Source organism: Choristoneura fumiferana, chromosome 26 (genome assembly GCF_025370935.1).
Source record: "Choristoneura fumiferana chromosome 26, NRCan_CFum_1, whole genome shotgun sequence".
Taxonomy (NCBI): Eukaryota; Metazoa; Arthropoda; class Insecta; order Lepidoptera; family Tortricidae; genus Choristoneura; species Choristoneura fumiferana.
This window is the reverse complement of record NC_133497.1, coordinates 6,973,286-6,991,634: the sequence shown is the minus strand read 5'-3', so window position 1 is coordinate 6,991,634 and position 18,349 is coordinate 6,973,286. Positions and strand designations below refer to the sequence as shown.

The 18,349-nt window shown below is 45.0% G+C and overlaps 3 protein-coding genes across 6 annotated transcripts in view; all 3 read right to left on the bottom strand.

The window, feature by feature from the left end:
* Nucleotides 1–11: 11 nt before the first annotated feature.
* LOC141442706 (peptidyl-prolyl cis-trans isomerase D-like) lies at nucleotides 12–12,083 on the bottom strand. 3 transcript variants are annotated; one of them, XM_074107774.1, is made up of 8 exons: nucleotides 11,901–12,083; nucleotides 10,978–11,171; nucleotides 9,923–10,048; nucleotides 8,726–8,893; nucleotides 7,977–8,132; nucleotides 1,519–1,646; nucleotides 1,021–1,127; nucleotides 12–153 (listed from the first exon to the last, which is right to left on the bottom strand). In XM_074107774.1, exons 1-8 carry the CDS (start codon nucleotides 12,018–12,020, stop codon nucleotides 58–60), a joined length of 1,095 nt encoding a protein of 364 aa, XP_073963875.1. In that variant the 5' UTR covers nucleotides 12,021–12,083; the 3' UTR covers nucleotides 12–57. The 3 variants fall into 3 exon arrangements, with proteins under 3 accessions (XP_073963875.1, XP_073963876.1, XP_073963877.1); XM_074107775.1 differs by having other exon boundaries at nucleotides 1,026–1,127; nucleotides 11,025–11,171; nucleotides 11,901–12,061; XM_074107776.1 differs by lacking the exon at nucleotides 10,978–11,171 and having other exon boundaries at nucleotides 1,026–1,127; nucleotides 11,901–12,061.
* On the bottom strand, nucleotides 2,836–7,462 carry Kpc2 (Kip1 ubiquitination-promoting complex subunit 2). The gene is given in 7 exon segments (XM_074107772.1): nucleotides 2,836–3,060; nucleotides 3,719–3,962; nucleotides 4,823–4,941; nucleotides 5,624–5,791; nucleotides 6,257–6,406; nucleotides 7,067–7,221; nucleotides 7,224–7,462. Coding segments are annotated over 7 exon segments (1,152 nt in total). The 5' UTR covers nucleotides 7,315–7,462.
* Nucleotides 12,084–12,550: 467 nt separating the features above from the next.
* Klp64D (kinesin-like protein 64D) overlaps nucleotides 12,551–18,349 on the bottom strand; it is a 35,069-nt gene continuing 29,270 nt past the window's right edge. For both annotated transcript variants that reach the window (XM_074107785.1, XM_074107784.1), the window contains exons 11-14: nucleotides 17,856–18,036; nucleotides 17,299–17,535; nucleotides 16,412–16,528; nucleotides 12,551–15,620 (exon numbers count right to left, since the gene is read on the bottom strand). In XM_074107785.1, the coding sequence (XP_073963886.1) occupies nucleotides 15,504–15,620; nucleotides 16,412–16,528; nucleotides 17,299–17,535; nucleotides 17,856–18,036 (652 nt within the window). In that variant the 3' untranslated portion in view covers nucleotides 12,551–15,503. The remainder of the gene's footprint in view (nucleotides 15,621–16,411; nucleotides 16,529–17,298; nucleotides 17,536–17,855; nucleotides 18,037–18,349) is intronic.

Below are 18,349 nucleotides of genomic sequence, written 5' to 3'. Positions count from 1 at the left end.
AAAATGCACTTTTATTTTTTTAATAGCAATTAACATATGAAACTAGAGATATAATAATTAACACTTGGCAGCACAAATCTCGATGACAGGCCTCGTGCTGAGCGGCGCGCCGAGTTCGCGCATACTCTCGTACGTGCGCGACGGACGCACCACCTACCACAAAACAGTAGGTACAGTCACCAACACCAATATCTGACACAAGCGTGCATAAATATCTGATACGACTCTATTTCTAGGGCTGGAAGGACGTGTCAGATATTTTTGGACGCTCCGCTGTGGCAGATATTAATGCTGGTGACTGTACCTAAGTAATTTATTTTATCAATTAAAAAAAATGTAACATAAAATTGAACCGATTACAAAAAAACATGAAAATAATTTTCTACCAGTCTGAAGTCGGTGCCTCAGCACGAGCCAGCAGAAGTTGGACCTATAGTCGTCTACCTCACCTACATACTAAGTATATTATATATTGGGCTTCAATCACTCCTGCTGGCTCTTGCTGAGGCACCGACTTCAGACTGGTAGAAAAATATTTTCATGGTTTATTGTAGTCAGTTCAATTTTAAGCAATATGGAACCTAATTGAAGGCCTCCCCAGAGGAACGAAAAAAAGTAGTACTAAAAAAGTTGCCAAATGTAAAGCACCCGCCAGTCTTGACTTTGCTTGATCGATCATTCCCGTGCGTCGAAATCAAAACTCGAATGAATTCACCAATACCTACAATTCATCCTTTTCATTCATAGGTACTATTCTCATTCTCCATATCAATTTGTCCCCCCTGGGGCCCCTGGGCCATCGGCCGGCGAGACGCCCTTGCGAATGTCGCGTCAGCTAGCGTATATTTGCCACAGCCAGCGGTGCGTGAAAAAATATCTGACACGTTTTACTGGCCCTATAAATAGTCGTATCAGACTACTATACGTAGAGTCATAGACACGCTACGTGTATAGTACTTATCCCTTAGTAGCTGTGTGTGTGAAAGCTTTGTTATATATAAAAGACAGCACAATACTGACTCTACCGAAGACTACACTGCGCAGGTCGAACTGCGGTAGCGGCTTGAACGTGATGCTGAACGTCCCGCACACCTCGTCGTCGCGCGTCACGTGCATCGTCAGGAGCCCTGCGAACCAACGGTCATTGGCAACCAGTGTCATGGGCGGATCCAGGTGGCTCAGAGGGTCATGGGTCCCTTGGGCCCTAGGCTGGGTCTATAAGACAACAATGCATATTTTTCTAAATATTTCTATTCCTGCGACAAAAGAGGTGAATTGATTTCGTTAACTAGAATTTTGATCGTGTGCCCCTGTCTGTAGGATTTAGCCATGTGACCCTTCTGGCTCTAGCTGAGTCCGGTCTTAGAAGGAAAGAACATAATTTTATTCGTGACATTTACAAATAGGTAAAAGTAGTCACAGCTATGAGCAGCAGCTTCTTGCACAATTCTTTACCTACGTTTGGCAAATAAACATTTCCGAATTTGAATTATCTAGAACAACATAGAGCTGTCATACCCGGCGCCGAGTGCGGGTAGTGGTAGTTTTCGGCGGGCGGCGGCGTGCGGCGGCCGCGCGGCGCGTAGCAGCCGAGCCCGCAGTCGCGCGTCACGTCGCCGCCGCTCCAGTACAGCCCCGGCACCTTCCTGCAACCGACCTATACCTTAAAGGTCTCTACACATTACACATGCATTACACCGAATCATGTCATAACCGTAAGAGCGGTTTCAGACTAAGTAGTGTTTTTTCAGCGCGTATACGCTTGTTTTTGGCTAACGCGCTTACATTCAATCGAACACGTGTGTATACCAACCAACGCTCATTCGCGCGTGTTTGCTCGTGTTTGGTAGGACATTTTATGTGCGCGCGTACACGCGCTTTCAAAAACGAGCTTATACGCGCGTATAAAACGCTATACTCCATTTAATTTAAGGTTTGAATTAACGGTCAAATTGTAACACACCTTTATCGGTATTTCGAACACAAATAGACTAAAAATACCTAAATGTACATTTATTAGCGCTATTTATTACGTTTTTACTATAGAAGTTAACACAATTTTAAACAGTTTCGTTGTTTCATTTAAAAACGTGTGCAATTTTTACCGTTAAGTTTCAAACGTTAAAATAAATGGAGTACCTATAGTCTGAAGCCGCCCTAATATCCCACTTGCTAATGTCAATCCCACTTGCCCTAATGCCCGTAACGTACGTACGTACGTTTGGCTCCTCGCCCTTCCTCCGGGAAGCTGTAAAAGCCGTCTGAGGCCAACAGCAACAGTCCGTCCGAAAAAAAACCGCCCTAATAGGAACGATCAGACGGAATGTCAAACGCATACATGACACGCGACGGCGACGGTTGGTTACGAAACGCGCTAGTGGGCATCCATAAGTACTATACTAATATTATAAATGTGAAAGTGTGTTTGTCCGTCTTTCACGCCGTAACGGAGCGACGGATCGACGTGATTTTTGGCATAGAGATAGTTTATGGGCCCGAGAGTGAAATAGGCTACTTTTTATCCCGGAAAATGCACAGTTCCCGAGGGAACAGCGCGCGATAACTGAATTCCACGCGGGCGGAGCCGGCGGGCAAAAGCTAGTAGTCTCATACTTTTCGATACAAAGAACAGGTATTATTTTTGCCTGACAACGTTGCTTACGGTCATGGTACGATATGGTGTAATGTGTAGAGACCTTTAGACCGCGTTTCCTTTCCTCCAGAGATATGCGAGATATGAGCGGTGCGAGGATGCGCATAGTTATAGTGCATGGTACTTGCATATATTGCAAAAAAACACACTCGAACATCAACAAAATTTATTCAAAACAAAACTCATCGTTGCCGTGACGTAGAAGGCGCAGAAGCTGCGCCCTCCCTCCTCTGCTCACTAAACTGGTTGACGGCGAGGCAGTACTTCTCAGAGTGGTAGGTCCTCGAGATTTGGGACAGCAGCGGGCTGCCGTGGGGGGAGTTGAGCCACAGGGCAGCGCTGCCCGTCTGCCCGACCATGGCGATGAAAGCAGTCAGCATGCGCGTGTTTAGAAGACCGCGTTGTATCTGCGAATAATTCCTACCTTTAGAATTATAAATGGGAAAATTCGCGAGTGTTTGCGAGCGCGTGTGTTTGTTATTCCTTCCCGCTTGGATCGCTGGAAGTATTTGGAGGAAATTAGATCTGTATTAGATAACAGGGCATCTGGATTAAAACATCTCAACACGTTCCCTGTTCTATTTATCCGCTTAGATAAAAAACTGTGTCCATAATGTATCCTGCATTATGGCATACAACATGTTGAAGTGGACTTGTGGATTGTATTTTGCATTTTGTACTTATGGGGGACAGAGTACGGTAATACAAAATCCATGTAAAATCCCAGAAATTTTGGGACACCGCCGATATTCAGCCTTTGGGCTCGGAACCTCTACTATCGACAGGCACGCGCGGCCACGTCTATGGATTGGTACGAAGCTTTGCGTAAAGAGCCACGCCACGTTTGGCATTCACGCTAAAAAATAAACCAAAAAAAAAAACCTTAACAGGTTCACAGTTCGACGAGGCACGTGTGCCTCATAGGTTGTTGCACTGGTAACGTCCATGCAATACATGTGCGTCATAGCAATAATGATACCTCAATACGAAACTTATTACTATGGGTAATATGTCGAAATAAGGCAGGCACATTGCTTCGGGACTGTGAACCTGTTAGAAATACACCTGAGGTTGCTTCAACAGCGTTTGCAAAATCAGCCCATCCGGAAGCCCATTAACCAGCTCGAAGACGCTGGAGCCGCGCTCGCCAACCAGCCAAGACGCGGCCGCGGGGATGTTGCACCCGGTGGCTTTCAGCGCGCGCGTCGCGTCCGGCGCTGCGAACCCCAGCTCGCTCAGCGCCGACACAGCTTCTGGGCTCGGCGCCTCGGCCAGCTTAGCCCGCCAGGCGCGGAACTTCTCTAGAAACCTGTGGCAAAATGCTTCTAATGTGCCCAGACCGCCCAAATTTATTTACCCTATAAAAATCATACCAACCTATACGTCCCACTGCTGGGCACAGGCCTCTTCTCAAAACGAGAGGGCTTGGGCCATAGTTCTCACGGGGGCCCTGTGCGGGTTGGGAATTTCACACACTCTATTGAATTACTTTACAGGTTGTGCAGGTTTCCACACGATGTTTTCCTTCACCCCACATGAATTTCGAAAAACGCAGAGGTGTGAGCCGAGGTTTGAACCCACGATCCTCTGCCTGAGAGACCATAGGTCAAACCAATAGGCCACGACGGCTGATAAAAAAATTACGTAACAGAAAATTCTTGCTACTGTAGATAAATTCAGGTGTTTGTCCTTCTTGAGGTACAGTACAGTTGGGTGATTTTTAGGACCCTCCTACCTCCTTCTACAACTTGAGAACAGAACTCAAGAAGAATAAAACATTTTTAATCCTCGTGAAGATAAATTAAACTATGAATGTTGTTCGGTCTCTCTTTTTAGCTGGTCTACTATTTTCAGAAAAGAGGATTCAGCCCGCTGATTTTCTTAGCTCGATGTTTTTTTTGCGATGTGAAAATACTTTACGCTTTCTAAAAAAATATCCAATTCTTGTCAAAATTAACAATAAGAACATTCAAACAATAAATAGGTAAGTAAAAACACTACAAAACAAAAATTTAAATATAAATTGTTGTCAAATTGTTTTCTTACATTCATACATTCTTACATCGGTTGAAAAATCTTTACGCAGGGACGTTAGGCAATACTCCAGACCTAGCGTGACTTTGTGCATGTCTTTGAAGCTGATAAGCCATTCTTAGCTGTTCTGATGACCTTTGCAAATGCTCCGCGCGGCGGTAAGGCTCCTCATTGTCCGTCTCGGTGTCGGACGTGGCATTGACCGGGGCCGCGTCCGCACGTATGCGCGCCTCGATGTCCTCGGGAGTTATGACCTGCAGAAGGTCGGCAATAAGCTAGTATTCTACTAAACTATTTCCTACTTCCATTTGTTAATCAAATATTTAATATTTGGCCTTTTCTAGAGCTGGTTATGTAGATGGTTATACACGGGGAACAAAAGTGTATAATCTAACATTCAATCGAGTATTCAGCCAGTGGTGGCGTCAGCCTTCGCCCGCCTGCACCAGGCTGACGTATCTTGCTAGATGTTGGTCCAGTCCAGAGAGTTACGGAGCTCCGATTTCGTTTCTGTTAAGTCGGAACGGAACTTCAGTTTGATATTAAACATCCGTTTCGGTTCCGGTTCCGTTACTTTTGAAACGGAAGTTATATCGGATGGCAATGCTTACCGCAGCGACTGGACATGATAGCGGCGTACTTACATCAAAACCAACAGAATCGCGATCACAATCTAATGACAGTTTTGGTATGCGAAAACTAAGTAATTTGATTGTGATCTGATCACGAGTGTCAGAAACATTACGCAATAGACCCTGAGGTTTAGTAGACCTACCCTTAACATCTCATCCACCTATCACTCAGGCTCCGATTCTGGTTCCGGTACCGTTTTCGGTTCCGATTCCAATTCTGGTTCCGATAAACTAAATTGAAAATATTTGGTTCCGCTTTCGGTTCCGATAAAACCACATCCGTTACATCCCATGGTCTCGTCACCTGTATGACAGCTTGCGGGCCGGGCCGCGGCTCGTCTAGCGCGGCACTCAGCTGCGCCAGCGCTGTCTCGTAGCTGCCGCCGGCCGCCGCCAGCCGCGCGCCCGCCTCCACCAGGCTGATCAGAATTTTGCGTAGCTCGTACGACAGCTCGTTGGTCGAAAGCAACGACTGCGAATGCAAATGACACTGCTGCGCCAGTATTTCCGGACCAGTACAACTTGGGATCTTCATAAAACGAGGCTAATCTTTTCTCGAAGGGCCGGCAACGCATCCGTAACTCAACTTACTTTATAACGGGTTTCCTTTGAGTGGGTGTCTGCAACAACTAAATTTAGAAACATGAAATTATGGGTTTTTCTATGAAAATTCAGTACAATCTCGATACTTCGATACAACTGCCAGCCTTAGCGTCCCGACCTCGGCGTGTTCGTCAAGGGTTTGTATACCCATCGACACGACACTCCTGTATCTACACCGTGTTTTTCTTGATTTCCATACTTCGATAGACGGCTCAGTTCATTAATGGAAACTACTTAACAAGTCAGTCAATTCGATTTTTAATTTCCTACTCTTGCTACGTGGCTAATCCGCCAACTGAACGGCTCTCACAACACTGATAGATCGGTAGCTCACCTGTAGGTTAGGCTGTCGCACGGCGTTCATGGGCGGCGGCAGCGCGGCGGTGGCGGCGGCGATGCTGGCGGGCTGCGGCGCGCGCACGGCGCCCAGGTCCCACAGGGCACCCGCCTCGGGGAGCCGGCGCTCCACCAGGAGGAGCTCCTCCTTCAGACGCCACCATGTCGATTAGTTCCTACAGTCAGCAGCAGAAGTAGATGAGCGGTCGTGGTGGTCAAAATGATGGATGACTCTCATATTACCTTGGCAGTGAGTCGTGTGTAGATCATTTTGAGTACCGTAACCGCTCATCCACTTCTGCTGCTGCAAGCAAAGAAGCTGAATCGCGAACCAGGATAGAACCTTTTTGCTGCAAATATGTGACGTTGACATTCTACATGTCTGCCAAAGAAATGATCTTCAATGCTGAGGGTTTCTTGTATTGTAACAGCCCAGTTGGCGCCACAGAGAACATTATTTTCATTTAGCCTAGGTGTAAAAACTTTTTTCACTACATTCAAACGAGCCAATCGCAAGCAGACTGCATGTAACGGATCTCACGTAGTGATATTTCATCTGTCAAGACATCAAAAGTAGTGAAACTGTAACTTCTATTTCTATACTTGTAACAGTCAACTGCAGTAATATCTGCCACAGTGGACCGTGCAAAAATATCTGACACATCAAGGACACATCCTACCGGCCCTAGAAATACTCTTATAAGATATTTATGCACGCTTTGCTATTTCAGATATTGGTGCTGGTGAATGTACGATTAGGTCTTTTACCTAGGTACTTATCCTGTGATAAAAACAAAACGAATCTTACCTGCATCGAGACTTGCTCCTGAGCCAGGGTTAGAAAGTCATGCAATGTGCTCGTGTCGAATACCCTTACTATTTTGTACCGACTCGCGCCCGATTCTCCAGACGGGTAGAAGTAGTCTATGGCCTTATTCTTCACTTCTTCGATCAGGGTGTCTTCGGGAAATACGCAGTAAAGGTCTGGCCTTCAGGACTGACGACTTTGATGAGCAACTCGCTGCCCCCGGCCAAGCCAGAATCAGGAACTAACATCTTAGTGATCTTCGTTGGCAACACTTGGTTTTATTATTTTTTAAAACGTATATAAATTAAATGTTGTCCAGCGGGACGATTTAGTTTAATTTTGTAGAAATATTTATAAATATTTGCAACTTTTGAAGTAGTCAAAAGACTTGTCACATTTGAGCGATGCCATTTTTATTGTTTTTTTTTAAGTCGTAAAAGGTTGTCCGTGCGATAGTTTTAGAGAGGTTTATTGCCGTAGATAAATAAATAACCCGATTGAAAAGGAATAGTTTACAAACAACTTAGAAGAGTTGAATTGAAATGCCATCATCAAAAAGTCTCGCTACGCAATTCTCATGCATATTTAATGACAAAGTCAGCTCATCGTATTTACCGGGGGGTGTCCCAAGAACTCGATTACCACCGACTTGCCTATTTTAAAACCGTGGAAGAACACATGCCATAGTTCTCAACTACTAGAGTATTTATTTAAGTCAAATTAGCTCCTCTTAGTGATTACCAAGCAGATTTAGGTTTGTTTCTCCACCAATTAACTATCCACGGGAACATCTGTCTAAAAACTTTCTTAGGTAAATTGCTACCTAATAACAATTAGTTAAACTAACAACATCCCATCTATATTAGATATCTTCTCTCTCTATCTTTATTATTAACCAGCTTAAGCTTACCTGTAGAAGCAAGTGCCTACGTAACAGTGCCCCAGCCCGTCGCCGCGTAACAGTTCGACGAACAGTTCGCACGTGCGCGGACACACGTCCGTGAACAGTTCGAGCGGGAGCTCGCCGAGACGCGCGCCGTTGCGAAAGCCCAGAGATAGGGACACCCTGTGAGAGCAACGCTTTGATTAAAGTGTGCAGTTGAGGCAACTGAATCATATACGAGTACATCTTTTTTCACTATTTACACACCGCGTTGACAGCACGTTTGTTTGTCTTTCCATATAGAAGCCCATGCAACTCGAGTGCGTAACGTCGACGGCGCGTTTAAAAAACAAGGTGTGCAAAGACCCCTAAAAACCGTTTTTCGAAATTGTTACTTGTCTTGTACATGAATCACACAAACCCAACTATCATCATCTATATATTTTTGATGTACAATAAAGAGCCATTGGTATTGTATTGTATTGTATCACCACACCTCTGATACGTTTCTAACTCAAGCAGAGTTCATCCTCAGATCAACACAACCGTTAACCATGCCCATGGAGGGTGGTGGACCATGAAGTAGACACATTTAGTAGTTAGTAGCTATTTAAAGTTCGCGGGTGAGCAAAATAATTAAGAAAACTTAATTTTCTCTAGCTCTTAGTCTATGCTTGGGGCCATTTAAAAATGACGGGTAACGTCACACAAACCGCCTATCCCCTTCCCCCCTATAATGTGTGACGTAGTTTATGGATGACCCCTTGCCCCTTTACCTAGGGCGGGTGACACCGGGCGGCGGCACGAACACGGGGTCGGGCGGCGGGGGCCGCGGCAGCAGCGGGCAGGCGCCGCGCGCGCGCAGCCGGATCTCGCGGCGCACGCGCACCCAGTCGCGCTCCAGCTCCGCGGTTGGCGTCAAACGGGGACCCTGTTTTAGAAAACTGGATTTATCATGAGAAATAACTTATTTCAATTTGCATAGTATAAATAAGTAGCTAAATAATCAACAGAGACAAAGGACCCCGGCACATTACGGCCACCAGTCGCCGCCACTAAAGGTAAGCGTCCACTGATCCGCATCGTACGCTTCGGACGTATCGCATCAAACGGATTGTAGTATTCTTTGTATATATAGAGATACGGATCAGTAGACGCTTACCTTAAACGCGACGCGAGTGGTTCAGAAAGACCACTTCATGCCGCCACCTGTGGCAACCACGGTGCCTGTAGGGCTACTACGAAATTCGAAAATCGAAGTTCGAATCGTACCGTCTCGCTGACGCTAATATTATTGCATACGAGAGTGAGAGAGACGGTACGATACGAACTTTGATTTTCGAATTTCGTAGTAGCCCTACTAGATGCGGCCACCAGTGGCTGCCACTTGCGGATCGACTGTGTGCGCGTGAGTCGAACGACAACACGAGGCTATACAGTACTTAGCGAGCGCGATCGACTCCCGCAGCTTGTGAGTTGTGGCTCGGACGGGGCTACCTCAAACGCGCGGTGTGCGCCGATGCTTTATACAAAATGCAGGTATTTTATTTATTTTTATTTTTGTTGAGGCTTTGAACAAAGTGGTGGTGGTTTGAGGTGATAATGTCAGCCTCATGGGTGCTCGCTCATATCCCTACCCTACACAAGGGACATATCAAGGATGGTATGCAAATGGCTTTGTCAGGTGTTGGCTCTGCGGAGCCAACAATTGACTTGGCCATTGTGCATGGGACCCAAACCCCCAGGAACTCTTCCTATCAAGTCTGAGTGGGTACAAATGGTAGGCATAGAAAATGTATGGACAAACGCGTGTCCGCAGCTTATAGCGGCCACTAGTCGTTCTAATGTGGTCGTCGCCACTCACTACTTAGCTCAATGTGCGGAGGCTCGTAGCGACTTGCGGCTCGGCTCTACTCCCCTTCTCACACTGGTAGGATGTTGCTACTGACGTCAGAGAATGTTAGGTAGATTACCGCGGTATTGATGAGATGTAGCAATGCCTGGTTGTCGCGCTGAACTCGCGCGAGGAAACTGACACGCGCAGAGTAGTACTGGTCACTGCCTGGCGGTGTGTGGCTGCGCCAGCAGTCCACGCGGCCCTGGGGAGGATTTACAGCGGTCATCAAATTACGGCCCGTAGGCCACATGCGGCCCACAGCCGATATTTTTGCGCCCCGCAACATATGCAACGCCTTTAGTAGGTAGCTTTCAAAACAGTTGCCTTATTGTTTAACACATGGAATCACAATCGTTCTGACCACTTCTTTCACACGGCATAAGACGAGGGTAGAAAGAGACGAAGATAATTAAATAACTATACCCGACTCGAACAGTTGCCAATTCACATTTAAGTGTGCGGCCCACAGTAATCCCCCAGTTATAATGTCGTCCTTATAATCATAAAAGTGTGATGACCACTGATATAAGTTTGAAGTTAAATAAATATTCTTAAGAAACACTTATATATGCAATAAATGTGCGTTAACGCAGCTCCTCCACCTCCACACTGTAAGAACACGCAAATCACACAAACCCAACTATCACCCCGACCACACTACACTTACAAACTCCACCACTTTAGTGTAGGTACAACTGAAGCCAGTACATACCCCGGTGTGCACCCTCCTGATGCCCATCACCATCGCATACCCTCGTTGCATACTACTTACCTACTAGTGACTGAGTGCGTACTTCGCAACACTCCCTCCCAACGCATTCCTTACACAGATCCTTCCTTTGTTTTATATTTACATACAAAACAAAACCTTGCTCCACTGAGATGTTTCCAGTACCTAGAGCTGCGCTGAACGAGGGTAGGTAAATGAAGCGTTTCTACTTTTATTATTTAGTGTACTAATCAAAGCGTTTTGTATAGGGCCAGGCTTCAGATGGAACTAAGTGGTCCAGGGATTCTACACCCAGAGGTCGTATGGCCTACCGTTTCTGATGCTCGCGATCGCAGTGAAATGACAGATTTCGCATACAGAACGTTAGGCAATACGGTCTCAGGTCTTTGTTCCGCACATACAGGGCGTCGGGGCACTGGGGAACTCTGGATAATACCAAAGCCAGTACCCCAGTAAAGTGCATCCTCCTGATTCCCATGAGCATCCGCATATTTTCTCGCTGCAGCGCGCAGGCCTGCGCCGCGCCGGGGGGCGGGCCGCCGCGCGCCGCCAGCCGCGGCGGGCGCGTGTCCACCGCGGAATGGATGTGTGCGAACTGGGGAGCGTTGGGGACATTATCGAACTACCTTCACGACTTAGCATTTACAATTCTTAGGGGCTGTTTCACCATCCATTGATTAGTGTGAACTGACGCTTAAATGTGATGCCGTCTCCGTCTATTCGAACAAAACAAATAGAGACGGCATCACATTTAACCGTCAGTTAACACTAATCAATGGATGGTGAAACAGCCCCATAGTGTTATCCGCGGCTTCGTACGCGTAAACTATTAAAACCAGCAGTAGATTCGAAATTAGGGAATTGTCGGGATTGTTGAATTTTAGAGATTTTATCCCGATAAATCGGAATAAAAATCGCGTTTAGTCAAGTACTTTTTAGGATCCTTACTTGACTAAACGCGATTAGGTACCCTTTCTTAACTAAGGATTCTAAATCATTTAGAATCCTAAATTTAGCCAAGTGTAATCAGCCCTTAGCGTATGTTTTATTCCAGATATGCATATCTACATACCAAATTTGCGAGGATGGATGCGAGGGGCTGAAGACAGAGTATTCTAGTGCGCCATGGAAGAGGCCTATGTCCAGCAGTGGACTGCTGTGGGCTGATGATGATAATGATGAAAGGATAAACAAATAGTTTTTGTGTGGAAATTCGGCTTGGAGAGAGTGGACTGCGTGGCCACCCCAGAGCTTTAAGCAAAAGCAGAAGTAGAACATGTAAGTATTTACTAGATATGTAGCCCCTTAGTTGAACATTACGTACTTTATCGACGCATTGCTTTTTCTTCTTCTTTGGGGCGACCTGTAGCTCCGGTGGCGGTGACGGATACTTGATGATATCATTGGACTGCACTTTCTTGAAAATTGCCCCCAAAAGCGTCATTTTGAAAAAAATACGCAAAAAAAATAATTTGACGCTCAAACTTAAGTTATGGAGGGTCGTAGGTAAATCTATGTGGTCTATTGTCAAATTTAATACAAGCGATTTTATGAATATACCTATTAGCAGTTGTCAGCGACATCGTCCGGAAAGAAAATCCCGTGGGGAATCCCCAAAAATTTAATCGTGCTCTTTATTCACGTTGCACTAAGAACAAGTGTGTCAAATTTCATGACTCTAGTTAAAGTTAAACTAGCGGTTGTGTTCAAGATTTTATCGCGATCCCGTGGGAATATCGGGATAAAAAGTAGCCTATACGTTATTCCAGAACTACCATCAAACCAAATTATCTGACACAACAGAACGTGTATACTTAAATATCTGATGAGTACCATTTTATTTCTAGGGCCGATAGGACGTGTCAGATATTTTTGAACGCTCTACTGTAGCAGATATGAGGCAGATATTAATACGGGTAAACTCTTATTTATGCTCGTTTCGATCAAATTTGGGGTAAAAAATAAAACATCAGCTAAAATTGGTGCATAAAAAATATTTTATTTCAACAATAGTGTCACAAATTATATAAAGCATAAATAATCGACACATCACTCGTAACAAAATAGAGATCATAGGCAAAATTAGACTTCTTTTGAGCGAGGACACCCTACTTACCTGTATCTGATGATACAGTCGCCATTAGATATTTAGGAGCAGCCAAGGTGGTCAAAAATAGCGGGACATGAGCTCTAATGCCTGATGAATAGAGTGCATGTTCCAATATTTTTGATCACCTTGCTCCGAAATATTTGATGGCACCTGTATATGTGACAGTATGAATATAAGAATACAACCAGGGAGCGTAACTTTGGTGCGGGTGACGTCATTATAACGTGAAGTCACATAAAGGATGTTTTTAAAATAAAATTACAACACTGCAATGCTGCTAATGACTCTTTAATTGAGTGGTGATGTAAATTTAAAATACCATGGGAATAAAATATTTTACTGGGTAATCTAATTGTAACAAAAATTATTAGTTTTTATTTACATAAATAAATTTCACGTGTACACTCAGGGCAATATAACTCTCGAATCTCCCGCCAATTACAAATTGGCGTTGTACTGGTCATAATCCTCATAACCGCACGTAGAGCAAAATATTGTTGAAGGTCAAAATCTTTCTTCATGTAAATTTTTTTTGATGGCAATGATTTTTAAAATTGTTCTTTGAATTAAATTTTTGGCTATTCCAAATCCCGAAACCATCCATGAAAATGGACTGCGTTCTATCTGATATTGATTATATCAGTAAACTAAAAAAGAGGTCTGGATAAAAACACTCTGTATTTAGCTTGACGTCATACATCTGTCATCGGCACCAAAGTTACGCTCCCTGAATATAACTACCTGATAAACTTGAGCATTCGCTTGTAATGAACATTCTAGCGAATGTTATGTACATACAAAGCTCACAAAATATACAAGAGCGTTTTAGCGAGCATTCAAGCGAAACGATCGTAACTTTGCTTCGAACTTTTTGCCCACCGGCCGTCCAACATCATCGTGAATAATAAAATGTTTGACGAACATTTACTAAAGGAGCGGCCACATCGCTCGCACTGCAGTACTTTACCGCATGCTCACCACCAAAAGTCGTGACGTTTACAGCACGTCACAGCCGCACCGTCTGCGTATTTTGGGCAGCGGTGTGGAGGGCATGCGATAAAAACGGTGCGCATACGATGCGTCACTGCGATTCCGTACCGTCACCGTTTTTAAGCAACGGTGTGGCCGCTCCTTAAAGCGTTCCCTAGAAAGACGGGGCAAATGTTCGTAGCAATTGTTGATCAGTTCGACAAATTTATAAACGGCGAATGCTCGATGTTCTGTTAAAAATGAATACTCAAGTTTATCAGCACTTTCAATGGTATATTAATTAAGTTAAAAAATATCACCAAATCAGACAAGGGCACGTGTCATTTTAAAATAAAGTACAATAATACTGTTACCCACATAAAAAACAAATAAAATCACTGGAATGCGACTAGTTTAGTTAAATGATTAACAACGATTACATGTTCCTATAAAAGTGTTAGTTTATTTTTATTTACTGTTAGTATTTACTAATTTAACCCGTTAAATTGGTAATACCGTTATCCAACCGAATACATTCATGATTTGCGTATACATCGCGTAAAAAGCCTCGATATGAAAATAGTTATTATAAAAAATATCAATGTGGTGGCATACGAGAACAAATACTATCAGCGTTAGGCTCCGTTTCCACCAGAGCTGTGCGAGGATGTGTTACGAGGAATGTGTTTTTTTTTTAAATGAAAATCATGAACCAATAGAAACGCTTCATTTACCTATACAGAACACAACAGCCAGTACAGAACAGCCCTAGTGAAAACAGCTGAGTGGAGCGAGGATAAGTAACGCGTTTCTATTGGCTCATGAAAACGCATTCCTCGAACAGGGTGACACTATTTACCGGCCTATTGCCCGGCTTATTTACTGACATGGAAATACTGACCCGACTTTTGGTGTACACGCCCATACAAACTGATGTCAAACTGACACAGGTTTCTATGGGCGTGTACTCGAAATATCTGGGCGGTATACCACACAGCGTTATACACAGAGAAAGATCATGGGGCAACCATTAAATGACACATGTTGTGCATCTCTCAAAGTAGCTCACACTTTCCGAACTCTACTGTGTACACATTGTGTTGTGTGCGTTGACCGGGATCGCGGAAGTTTTTCGCAAGGGGGAAGGGGGGGACTTCTGTGGTGATAGCTTTCTGGAGTCAAGTTACTAACACACAGCTTTTTTTCTTAATCAAACCTGACCCACTCCTTGAATTAGAGGAGGCATCCACCCCCCCCCCCCCCCTGGCGTCCAGTTCTCTAATATAATTTTTCCCAAATGATTTATTTCCCAACTGTTTAATATTGTCAATGTTTTTTTTAAACTGTAAGTAATCAAAATAATAATAATAGGGTTTTACAGGATAATCCTGAAATATATCCGGAATGGTTTACAGTTCCCCGTGTGTGTTGTCAGGTTAGACTTACACCTCTCCATTTTTTCCGTGGATGTCGTAAGAGGCAACTGAGGATATAGGTTAAGGTATACCGTAGGCGACAGGCTAGCAACCTGTCACTATTGTACCTTTTTTGTCAAACTTTAAACCTAAAATTGGTAAAAGTGGCTCCGAAGCGGTAACGTTTCGTGTGCTCTGCCTACCCCATTTGGGAATACAGGCGTAGGCGTGATGTTTGTGTGTGTGTGTGTAGTTTACAGTTTCAAAAATAAAATCGTTCGTCCATATTAAATAGTTGGAAAATTTTAACATCTGGGAAAAATATTTCCGGCGAAATGCTAGGATCCCGTGGCTTCCACTTCCACGGCCGCTTTGCGTTGGTGTGCGTGTGTGTGTGTGTGTAGGTGTGTGTGAGTGTACGAGTATTGAGCGTTTACTGGCGCTGGCGTGTGGCTGTGTGCGGGCGCGGCACGGCTGACGTGTGGGGACGCGCCCGAGCGTTGACAGTCGCGTATGACAGGTAGCGATCCGACAGGTCCGGGGGCTCGATCTGTGGAATAAACAATTATAATGTAGAGTGCGTATTACACAAACGCAAGGGCCGATCCAGAGGGGAGGGGTCATGGGGGTGAGAAAAGGTTACAAAAGTGGGATGAGTTTTTATGATGTCGCTTAACAGGCGCTAGCTAAACGGTCTGTAGCCTCAGTAGTCTCTCGCCCGCCACCGCATACTAACATGTGTTACTACAAGACACTTTATTATTTGGAACAACCCACAAGAACCAGCAATAGTTATCCCTAAATGTTATTTCTTTATTTATTTTTATTAATTTGACGAAGCATGTGGCTGAATATTTTTATGTTTTTAAATTATTGTTTCTTTTTTTTTATGTAAACTGTTATTTGTTTCTATTTTGATTAAAAAAAAGTTTGGCCATAAAGAACTAGGTAGGTAGTTTTGTTTTCAATGAGCCGTAGTTAACGGAAATCAAGAAAAATACAGTATACACGTGTGTAACACCCTCCTACCACCCAACGTCTCCTTTATATAGAACTTATTGTAATTTAACATCGAACTCTCTCATAAGTGACATAAAGGTTCAACTCCATTAAAAAAAAATGACTGAGGGTTTTCACAGAGGCGAAATATCGCTAGATGGCGTTAGTGTCGTGGGGTCCGTTTGACGTTTGCTCGTGATTGGTTAAATAACTAAATGAGCCAATCGCAAGCAAACGGATCTCACGATACTAACGCCATCTAGCGATATTTCGCCTCTGTGAAAACCCTTCTTGGGCCGCAGGAGGGTGCCGTAGATGATGATGATGACGACGGCCACTCACGTGCTTGTGCCTGTGCTTCTGCGGCGGCGCGCTCATGTTGTTGCCGGTGTACGCGACGCACTTGACCTGCCACTCGCCGAGCTGCTCGTTCCAGTGCACGTACTGCTCGATCAGCGCCTGGCATCACAAAACAAACAATTTAAAACAAATCTACCTTTTTTAAACTCGAACGATGGTTATTATTATTAGTACCGTATTACCTGGGCGACCGAGCTTTGCTCGGGCTGAAACTCTGTAACAATCGTTTTCCGAGAGATAAGACCAAGTTAGATCGATCGTTGGAGCCGTTTTCGAGATCCCCGAAATATATTTATATATATACATACAATACAAGACCAGAATTGCTCGTTTAAAGGTACGTATTAGAATTATAAACGAAAACACAAATGCAGAGGTGCTGTCGCGGGTGCACTTCAATGGCACACGCCTAAGTGCCCGGTGCAGGTGCAGGTGCAATCTTATGTACATACGAGTCTAGCACCAGGTCAGCCAGCTGTATCTCGCGGTGCAGCGCCCGCACGCTGTCCGGTATCCCCCCTCCCAGCTGTTGACACTCACCTGGTACTGCTGCGGGATGTACGAGTCTAGCACCAGATCAGCCAACTGTATTTCACGGCGCAGCGCCCGCACGCTGTCCAGTATCCCCCCTCCCAGCTGTTGACACTCACCTGGTACTGCTGCGGGATGTACGAGTCTAGCACCAGATCAGCGAGCTGTATTTCACGGCGCAGCGCCCGCACGCTGTCCGGTATCCCCCTCCCAGCTGTTGACACTCACCTGGTACTGCTGCGGGATGTACGAGTCTAGCACCAGATCAGCGAGCTGTATTTCACGGCGCAGCGCCCGCACGCTGTCCGGTATCCCCCCTCCCAGCTGTTGACACTCACCTGGTACTGCTGCGGGATGTACGAGTCTAGCACCAGATCAGCCAGCTGTATTTCACGGCGCAGCGCCCGCACGCTGTCCAGTATTCCCTCCATCTCCCGTTGTTGTTCACGCTGTTGGTCCGCTAATTCAGCTTTGGCTGAGTTCAGAAGTTGGACGGCACGCTTCAGTTTGCGGGTCTTGGCTGCGTTCTCTTCTTGGAGGGAGGAATAGCGCTCCTCCAGGTCTAAGCGTTCCGCCTGGGAAATGTAACAAATTTATTTCTATTATAATAAAACCATAGCAGACAGACATCGTCAACAGGTAGCAGCTTTGTTTGAATGTAATTTTGTGTTCCATCCAACGGTAAGAAACACAATAATGTCATTTGTATTTTCGTTATTTTAATGTTTAACATTAAGATCCGTCCCAACTGCGCGCGCACAACGCTCTGACACTCTTTTGTCGCGTCATCAAAAACCAACATAAACTGGTTCGTCGAGCGGCACGCTTTCCAATGGTTTGGATGGTTTGCCGCGCGAAGTCGATACGCAGCTTAATTTATGGTCTGTGGTCTTACCTCCTTCTTCTGCAAGTCTTCCTGCAGCCGTAGCTCTATTAGCCGCCGCTGCTCCAGTTCGCTCGCCGCCTGCTCCAACAGTCTCCGCTGGGCGTCCGCTTTATCCAGAAGATTCTCTCCGCCCACGAGGACCTTGGATTCCAGACGCTGCAATTTATCTTTGAGCTCCTCTTGCTGCTTCCTGTAAAGACAAACGAGGGTGAGAGGAATTGTATTGGATGAGCTTTCGACATATGGATCCGAGACGTGGTGCTTCAATATGGTTGTATAAATAGGCTCAGCGAGCTATGGAGAGCTATGCTTGGAATTTCTCGACGGGATCGAATCAGAAATGAGGAGATACGTAGAAGAACGAGGGTTACGGATACCGCCAAGCGAATTAGCTCGTGTGCTCGGTGTCGTTAATATACTAACTTATGAAAAATTACAACTTCCTAGCACTAGCAGTTTCTAAGCTAAAACGTGAACGGACGGACAGACTTGGCGAAACTATA

What these genes read in the sequence shown, in the direction of transcription:
- LOC141442706 (XM_074107774.1), bottom strand. Translation starts at nt 12,020, where the DNA reads ATGACGCTTTTGGGGGCAATTTTCAAGAAAGTGCAGTCCAATGATATC. An exon ending in CCCGGTGTCACCCGCCCTAG is followed by an intron (nt 8,133 to 8,725) that starts GTAAAGGGGCAA and finishes TTGCTCTCACAG; the next exon opens with GGTGTCCCTATCTCTGGGCT. An exon ending in GCAGTGTAGTCTTCGGTAGA is followed by an intron (nt 154 to 1,020) that starts GTCAGTATTGTG and finishes GTTTTGTGGTAG; the next exon opens with GTGGTGCGTCCGTCGCGCAC.